The 10,194-nt window shown below is 39.2% G+C and overlaps 1 protein-coding gene across 1 annotated transcript; it reads right to left on the reverse strand.

The window, feature by feature from the left end:
* Positions 1-607: 607 nt before the first annotated feature.
* On the reverse strand, positions 608-10,190 carry ZFP64 (ZFP64 zinc finger protein; the record flags this gene model as incomplete). The annotated part of the gene is made up of 5 exons (XM_085314257.1): positions 608-2,682; positions 6,486-6,737; positions 7,396-7,458; positions 8,488-8,649; positions 9,848-10,190. Coding segments are annotated over 5 exons (2,121 nt in total), but the record flags the coding sequence as incomplete, so codon positions are not given.
* Between the last annotated feature and the right edge of the window lie 4 nt (positions 10,191-10,194).

Genomic DNA, 10,194 nt, shown 5'->3' on the forward strand with positions numbered 1-10,194 from the left:
AGTGGCCCTAATTATATAATCTTCTTCACAAGTTTTCCAAGCATGTTTCTAGAACATAAAGCAATCATTCAATGTCTCCCACTGGCAAAAATTGTGAAATCTAATTTGACTTAGATTCCCCAAGCAGGAACCTTCGAGTTGGTTTCGATAACAGTCGCTTTTCAGTCTCCATGTATGTTAACAATTGTCCTTGAGATGTTGTCTGGTTGCGAAATGATCTCTCACTTTTACAGATCCAGGCTGCTACTATATAGAGCTGTCCACTTTCCCAAGTTAGCAGTCTGTTCTTTAGCTAGGTAATTTCTTAGTGAAGATATTAGCTACCATTACATGAATGCTCACCAGACAGCACTATAATATTGTGTAGTTGAAAATACATCCCTAAATTCACATATTCACTCAATTATATAAATGTATCTCATTTAACAGTGAACTACTATCTTACTGGAATCTAATCTGAATCTATGCTAGTTTTGATCCTTGCAATAGAATCTACTAGCTTGCATTTAAAAAAAGAATAAAGCAAAAAATACAATGCACTTTTTCCACCCATACAACCATGAACAAGTATGAAGGCAACACGAAAATAAAAACAAAAGTTTAAGTATTGTGTTTGTAAAAAATATATTTGTAGTTGTTCTGTTCTTTAAAACAAAGGCGACTGACAGATCACTGTATCATATACATGATTTGCAATAGTGTTGTAACTAACAAATAAAGGTAGTTATTAGTAATAGATTTTTTTTTCCCCCTAAAAACAATCACCTGGTTTGCTTCTGCATAAGCATTTCCAGTTTAACTGTCAGGTGCTACGAACTTCTACTGACATTAAGGAATAGGTCCCATCACCTTTACATTAGACCTGGCTACTAGGCATTTCTAAAAGGTTAACTATCAGCCAAGTCCAGTTGATGTATCCATGGCATATCATCAAAACACCACTAGCATTGCTTAAAAATATACTTCAAAATGGCTTGGACTATTATTTTTTGTATGTGCAAGAAAAAAAAAAGTCTGCTGTGACGATCATTATCATAAGGTGATGTTCTCTTAATTTATCAAGTACAATACAAAAATCATATTCTGGGAAGCTTACTGCTAGGTGAAATTTCAAGCAGTGGTTCTGATGCTCAGATTTTACAAAGAATACAGCCTCTGATTTTAATAGAGGCGCATAAATATATACACCCTCTTTTCCCACATACAAGTTGTATGCTTCCACTTATAGACAGGTAAAACATGTATGTGGAAGGTATTTGGCTTTATAGGACAAATTATACTAATTTGTATACTGCATTCACTTATGTCCTATGCAGTTTTACTGGTTTCAGCATTGCTACAGAGACTGAAATTTGTTTAGGAACAAATGWCTGATCTGTGACTAATCTGGTATGGAGTCTGCTGGACATAGCAAAGCCGTATGGGCTCCACTTTGAATGATAGAATAGGTCTGCTTAGGGGCTTCTGTGTGAGAGGACGAGGAAAAGATAGGAGGAGGGGGAGCTGAAGTGGACACAGTCATACTCTGACTGCCATCACTAACCACAGTCACTTCTGTTGCTCCTTCTTGTATTAAAGCATTAAGGCCTTCTAAATCAGAGCAGCTGATTCCAGAGCTGGTGATGAAAGCTTGGTTTGCTGAAACCTCATGACTGTTGACAGGAGCGGCAGGAATCAGAGTTTGGTGTAAAGCACTTCCATCGCTTTGGTCATGAGCTGTGAGAAGAACTGCTGGTTGTGCCACAGATCCTGCTTCAGTCTGAGATATGGGAGGTGGAGGTGGTGCCAACAAACTGACTTGGCCCAGCAGCTGCAACCGGCTGTTGGCTGAGAGGTCTTCCTGATTCTGGCTAACTAATGTAGGAGATACAACGTTCACTGATGCAGCCTGAACTATACTGTTTGCCTGAGGAACCTGGTGACCCACAATGATCTTGACCCTTCCTTCATTGTATGGAGAAACTTGAGCAGCCTGAAGTGGGACCTGGAGGTGACTAACAGTAATTGGGGCACTGGTCTGTCGACTGGAATCCATCTGAAGCTGTAGAACAGCTAGTTCATTATTTTTAGTCCCATTATACATACTGTGCTGTTTCTTATGACTCCTAAGAGAATCTTCTCGGACAAACGAAGCCTCACACAAGTCACATTTAAATGCTTTCTTGGCATCCAATTTGGCAACTTGCCTGGACCCACTCTGTTTTGGCCTATCTCCTTCTTTCTTCTCCATGGTTTGCTTCTTGGTCTTGACTTTGTCTCCATGAGCTTTCCTCACATGAGTTGTCAGGTTGCTCCGCTGCTTGGTATCAAAGCTGCAGAATTCACATTTGAAAGGACGATCCTTGCAGTGAATTCTCTCATGTACCTTCAGAGCTGCCTTGTTGGAGCAAGAGTAGTTGCACTCTGAGCACTTCACTGGCTGCTCAGGCTGATGAGTTCTTATGTGGTGTCGAAGGCTTGTTTTGTTTCCACACTGAAACTCACACTCTGGACATTTTAGAGTATTTTCCATGCTGTGCTTAATACGAATGTGTGATTTCAAGTTTCCTTTCATAGCACACCGGACCTCACAGAACTCACATTTGTACGGCTTCTCACCAGAATGCACACGCATGTGCCTCTTCAAATCTGAGTTTATTTTAAATTTAGCAGGACACATCTGACACTGGAAAGGAGCATCTCCTGTCAACGAAAAACACATTTCAAATTAGTGAAGAGAAACCAAGATCCATCTTCTGGAGATATTAAATGCTCTAATACACAGATGATTTGTTTCAGATACCCATGAACTCCCAATATATTTTCAAGATTTATTCAACCCAGGTGACATATACCATCCCCTTGCAGAGGGGTGCAGACTTTCCAAGAGCATGCCTACACACACCTGTTGTGCCTTTGTATCTACATCTTAGATAGTCTGCATTTTTAGTTTATTTTGTGGGTAAAACTATTCCAAGTGCTCCAAGCAAGCGCCTGAAGCTTCTCCATTTACACTTCTTCGGCAACAGTACGTATAACTAGCATGTAAAATTAAAATAAACATTATAGAATTTTAACACCTGCTAGATTTTTTGAAGTCTAAGAAATCAACATAAACACATGCATGTCTTGGATTTACAGTACATAATTTACAGTGTGGCTTGCAGACAAACTAAGCCCAGGTTAAATGCTGTAGTCAGTCTACTGCAGAAACAAGTGTCTAACACCAGCCTCCCCGCTCGCTCATATATTCCTTACTGCCTCTCTTGTACCAAGATTTGTTCACATGGTAAGTCAGATTAGCAGAAAAGAAAAACTGATTACTTTCTGGCCTGGTTAATTCCTTGTCCTGGCTCATATGGTACAGTTCAAATACTACTGCTGGCACAAGGGAGTGAAAGCTTTCGTTCAGAACATTGGGTGATGTATGGACAAGAGTCTATACAGGTGACTGCAGAACCACAATACTACTACAGTTATATAATAAAAAGGAATCACAGATACAGTAACTGGAAAAGAGAAGTAAAATATTAATGAAACATGTATGTAACTATGTGATTCAAGGGGAAATGTGCTTATACAGAGAACTAACATTAAACTTTTGTTTCTTCTAGCATTACAGCACCTGAGAAAGGGATATCTGCACCATGCATCACACCTAATAAWCTTCTACAGACCACTTTAAGAAACTCTAATCAGTTTGCATCCATGCAAACACAAATATAAAATATTCATAGGTGAATAATTTTTAGAAGAACTCCTGGTCCAAAACCTAGCAACAAAGTTGAAACTTAGGTCAAATTCTTAACTGTTGAATTGTGAAAGATGAATATATTCTTCTGTAAGATCATTAGTTGTCTACTTACATCAAACTACCTACATGAGTAACCATTTAAACTATCTTGTTCTAAACCACTATTTTTCATTTTCTTTATTTGCAGGTTTGTGTCACAACATGGATGATCAAATTAAGCTGTAGATTTGCTTAGTCTATAATCCTTGGATCAACTCCAGGGTAAAGCCCAGTGACACCTTTCTGAACGGTTTAGAAAATCCAAAACAATCTACTAAACAACAAAATCTACTAAACAACACCATTCACTTTTTTTCTTTAATCTAAATATGTAGTTCTCTAAATGACCAGAGCATGAAATCTTTAGGTATTATTTTGAAAAAACAAAACCAGGTTAGTGGGTGCTAAGACGGGCTTAAGAGTATGGGGAAAAGGATCAGACTGTGCTTGGTTTAGCCATTTTTTTCTTTAATAATCAAATGCAAATGGCTAATTTATTTTATAAGTTAATATTTTATAGTTTGCGATAGCTGTAGAGTTTGGCATAATTTGCTTATGCAGCTACAGATGCCATAGATTTAACTGCATATTTTTCAAATCCAGTTGTGGCCTACTGTGCAAATCCATGTATCTGTTTAATAATTGAGATGCATGGTATATTATGTATATTAAACAGACTTTATTAATGAAGATACACTGTTAGCTCATCTGGTTTATTTTACAGTCTCAGTTGCATACTCAGCTACTGAATTTTTATCTACTTTGTAGATGAGGCACAGTACATATTTCAACAGCTTAATTTTCATATTCAGGATAGCGCAATACATGAAAGATAAAATTAGTAATGTTATTGAATAAAGGAAGTACGTTTGTTTTCTTATTTAAAGAGTGGGCTGTTACTGAGAGCCAAACTTAAAAGATGGGGGGAGGAGAGGTGTCTGATCCTGGAATTCTTAATTGTAAGAGTAATTCTTCTGAATAGAAAACTGATCTTTATATGAATAGTTCAACAAGTAAGTGTATGTAAATAATCTGATACTGAGCTAYGTAAATTACATTCACCTTCCAGAGACGGACTAATTTTATTCCAATAAGGCATGTATTGTAGTTACTGATCTCAATTTTGTCTTAAAATTGGTTAAGTGTGCTTAACAGCTTTGCAATATAATAAGAATGAAATGATTATTTTCTAAGTTACTGCACTTCCTTTCAGCAAATCAGTGACTAAGAAAAGGTCTTTTTTACAAAAATGGATTTATTTAGGAGAATAGAAGAGAAAATCAAACTAAAGACTTGACTTGAATTTTAGACTGTTAAATGATGCAACAGACTCATCTGCCAGAAAGCATCTAACAGCCTTTCTGACTACTACAATATTTAATGCTAATAAAGTAGAAACAAAACAAAACCCACCACACACCACTGGAAATGCAAGAGTGCTATCATCATTCAGAAGTTCTCCCACAGCTGAATTCAGAGCATACTCGCCCAGGCACAGAAATGCACAAGTATGCATACTCCTCCATCACAYGGGGAAAAAGCATCACCATGGTCTCTGACTAGCATGTTTACTACTAACTTATGCAACAACTCTGTACCATTTTAACCCACTATCATATGTTATATAGGAGGTAGGCAAACTTATAAAAACTGCCTGACAGTCCTGCCTGCTCTGTCACAGCAGATCTGTGAAGTATAAAAGATCCTTTTCTGCTAAAGACAGATTGGCTTAACTCTCCCTTCCTTCACAATGCACAAGGGATTTGTTTCTTTTATCTACTCAAAATAAATCCCATCTTGCACACAGCTGAACTAATGTTGTTTAGTACTTTGTTTCAGAATCAGACCTAGCATAAATTCAAAGCTAATCTAGTAAACACTGAACCTTAAGCACCTTGCAGCTAACATTCACAGAACTAATCAAATATATAAAGAACAACATGAAAACTAATTCAGTACACTGGAACATATGTGAAGAACAACATATGAAGACAACTATACATCAAAGATAACTGTACTAGAGTATTTTTAACCGTAAATCACTTCTAGGAATGGCCTACAAAAGAGAACCTGATTAACAGGAAGCCTAGGAAACAACACAAATAAAAATGGTACAAGTTTTATAAACCTGGAGACCAAAGTCTTCTCTCCACCAGGCAAATTTAATAAGGGAAGAATTCGGTCAGCTTCATACTCCGCTGTTAATGTGCATCAGCCTGCACGTGGAAGGCACCACAAAGAAAGGTCATAAATGGTAAGTTAAATTGCTATTTAGTTTCTAATTTACCAGTGCAAGAGAAATTAAATTATGCAGCTGGGGTTTGCACCAATTTAACCAGTCAATTATAAAATAACTTCAGTGTTTCTACTACTGTGGATCAGATTTGAAAGACACAGAAAGGAATCCAAATACTAACAACAACACACCTTAAGTTCTATTGATTTAAGAATGTCTTATATACAGTTTCAAATATCAATGCAGAAGAATAACTACCAAGAGTTATATACGCCTTCTGACTGCTTCTACATATTTTTAGCAGAGCTGTGTTGCCCTACTGGATTCTGGACCCATGCGATGTACAAAAGCATCTAGGCATCCAGCTTCTGAGAAATCAAATAGGCATTTCCAGGCATCTGGACACCTGTAGATGTTTTTAAAATCTTCCCAATGATATTTAAATCTCTGAAGATCTGAATCTTGGTATAGACTTACCTGTGTGGGATCTGAGATGTACAGTGAGCTGGCTAGAGTTGCGGCTTGCATAAGGACATATCTGGCACTTAAAAGGACGTTCATTGGAGTGAATACGCTGGTGCTTGTTGAGACTGCTGCTGTCAGCAGCTGCATAGTCACAGTGTTTACATTTGTAAGGTTTTACCCCAGTATGAGAACGCATATGCATCTTCAGCTTATCTTTACGACTAAAGCATTTGTTACAAACCTCACATTTATGGGGCTTGTCTCCTGAAACAAACAGAAGAGCACCAACACATCAAGAATTTTTGCATCACAGAAATTTTTGAAGAAATTAAGAAAAAAAAAAGAAAAGCCACTCACCCACGCAAAAAAAGAACAAACCCAGTGCATCAAATACTAAAATAGCAATGGTGCTAGCTACTGAAAAGGCTTTTATAAAAGTATGCACTGAATGCAGGATTTTAGCTGCTAGTCTATTAACTAAGCTCTCTTAATACACTCTAAAAGGGTACATATGCAAGCGCAACAAACAATTTAGAAGACCTTTGGAAATTTCTCCCCTTACAACTCTGAAATTGCTGTTTGGAAAACTTTCGGAATCACTGGAAAAATCAGCAAATTATTAAGGAGACATTATGCACTACCATTCTGCAGCACACAGACAAACACATGGTGTACATCTCCAACTTATTTGTACCTTTAACCAATGTACACCATTTAAGTTTCGTATCTGTGAATAGTATGGGCCACAGTGGGACCTAGCTTACCAGAAAGGGCAATTCTCAGACACTRAAAACTACAATATTAAATATGCTATAGCTATGCATTTTATCTGTAGATATGCAATTCTGCAGCAAAATACCTTTTGTCAAAAAGTAGAAAAGGACAAAAACAACTAAAACTAAAATATAGCAACTACATTAACCTGTGTGTGTTCGCAGATGACGTTCCATATCCTTCATACCATAGGAAGTCTTGAACTGGCAACCTGAAAATGGTAAGRTTAACAAAAATAAAAGAAAAAAACTCATTAAATTCAAGGAAAAACTAACGCAATGGGAGTAATTAAAAATTTACTACCCTATCCTGGGCTTTGCCTTTCTTCTCAAATATATTTTCTTTAAAATTCAGTATTTCTAGAAAATGAAGTACCCATCATGGTTTCCTCCAAAATACTTAAAATAGTAACTGGATTACCTATGAACTTCAGCTTTCTAGTGCTTCCCTAGGGGGAAAATTCACTCTCCATATTACCTTTTTCTGTAATTCTTTGAGTAAGCTTTAAAACATTCTCTGGAATCTTGCCTAGGACTTGAGATGCTCTTTACAGTACATGGGGGGACACAGGTGGAACTGATTAATTTCACATACAATCTCAGGTTAGTGCTTTYGGGAACTCAGCTAATGGCTCACCATTCAGGAATCTTGCTCGAGTGCTACACTGAATTAATGCTGTGCATTTGAAACCTGCCTCTCAAATGAAAGCAGGCTTATAAAAGGAAACACTGTAACTTTTGCTTTGATTAACATGACTACTCATCAATGTGGCTATCTCTGCATACATTTTCTCCATATTGATCAGTTCTTTTACACATTAAGCGCTGAAAATATTTCAGCTCATCCTTATAAACATTCTAGCTGAACAAAGATAAAGCACATATATGTGCAAAATGCACATATAAGATTTTCCACRTACAACAATGGCAGTTGGCAAAAGGCGAGCAAGGCTCTCCCTTATGCTGTGATGGCTGTGGGCAGAGGCCAGGGCCTATACACAAGCTCACTGGAGGATCACCACAGTATAACACAGAATAAGACCAAAGTCCAAGGACTTGWGAGGACAACATCAAAAGTGCTACTGACATCAATGTTAGCAGATCTCACCCTTGTTAAGTAGGTTGCTTTCCAGATTCTGTACATCTTAACTGCATCATACAGACAGCCTTACTGTGCATATACCTATACCAAACCTATTGATTTTAAAATGTAAGGAAGGAGGACASAGCCATCACCTTACCCGGATAGCAGCAGTTCAGTTTCTTCTGTGTAAGTGAAGAAGTGGATTTTCTTGAGCGTGCTTTTGGTGGTGTGGAGACAACAGCAGCAGTTGGAGGCTCGCTGCTCTCACTAGGCAGGTACGTTTGATAGCCATGCTCAAAAACAAACTCTGGGGCAGAAACTAAAACCAAAATAGCTCAATTTGACAGCAATTTCTCCAGTAAGTAAAATTTAATTATTTTCCAATGTCATTAATTACTTCTCTATTCCATTTTTCCAGCAACATTCCTATGTTCTGTCTTCCTATTCACAAGCTGGGCAGGGAGAGAGCTGCTTTCTCCCTTGCAGTCTTGCTATCAGATGAGAATGCATATCTGTTTAAGACCCCATGAGCCACACTGAACTTAGTATGACCCTAACTTGGCTCCCTCTTTGAATCCTATTTGACTGCATAATTAATAGTTCAGTTTCTTCCAATGCCTGCCCAGGTCTTACCTTAATGCAATTATGCCTGTTTTTCAACACTAGCTGTGCTAGAGCCCAGAAGAGGGGACAAAAAAAATAACCTCAACTATTTATATGGACAATGTTGTCCAAAAACAAATAAAAAGCTTTTAAAAAAGTTCAGCTCCTTTCAACTGTAGCATTTGTAATTGTTACGCATAAAAATAACAGGTAAGACTGTCAGCCAAAATACTGGCTTTAAATCAACTAATTCTGCTCTAAAAAGGGCAGAAYGCTGTAATTGCTCTCATTTTAAAGATGAGTAAATAAGAAGCAGAAAAGTGACTCATCCAAAACCCACACTGAGTTGAGGGATTATAATACAAAAATTCCTGGAACTAAGCCCTGAATTGAGTTTGCTTCACTGCTCTTTCAGATGCTCTTCCTTAYGCTGTCCATCCAACTTAAAGTTAAAAAAAGTAGGGTTTTAGTAAGGTCCCAGACCAAAACAAGATAGAACTATATATGGAAGAGCAAGACTTCATGCATGGAATAAAATTCTAATTATACTTGTTTGTAGGATCAGGACCTCACTTGAGCCCTGTGAGCCCAAATTTCGCACAGGCAGAAATTTTGAGTAATACTTTTTCCTGCCAGTTAGCCGTGGAAGCAGTGTTAGCGAACGCAGCATTCCCACATAAAAAGGCCTGGACTGGTGCCGGACAGTAATTCCAAGTCTGTTTCTCACTAAGGGCACTCTTAAAAAAAACAGTAATTTGATTATTGTTCTAAGTATTGACAATTTTAGCTAGCCTTCGCAAGCCGGCTACTCTAAGCGAACCCGCACCTCAGTTACCAAGCGGGCTAGCTGCTGACATGCCACGACAACAGCACACGACACCCGCCCGCGGCTCTCGCACCCCGCGCGGCGCTACCTGTGATGGTCTGCGTCTCCGAGGCGACGCCTCGCGCGGGGCCCTGCGCCTGCGTCGCCGGCACCGTCTCCTCCGACACGAACTGGACCGTGCCGGCGGCGCCGGCCGCGGCGCTGGTGAGCTGGCAGCCGCTCTGCTTGTGGGCCACGAAGCCATCGAGGTTATTGAACTGCTGCTTGCAGATGCCGCAGATGTGAATGTCCGGGGTGAGCTCCACCAGCACCGTGGTGCCGCCGGGAACTGCGCCGTTAACAGGGGACAGCCGGCATTCAGGGCGCCTCGCCCCGGGGCGGCGGGCAGCCGGCGCCCGCGGCGGGACGTGCCGCTGCCGCCGGTGCCGCCGCGCC

This window comes from Rhea americana, unplaced genomic scaffold (genome assembly GCF_003343005.1).
Source record: "Rhea americana isolate MKP2758 unplaced genomic scaffold, rheAme1 scaffold_4, whole genome shotgun sequence".
In the NCBI taxonomy this organism is placed as follows: Eukaryota; Metazoa; Chordata; class Aves; order Rheiformes; family Rheidae; genus Rhea; species Rhea americana.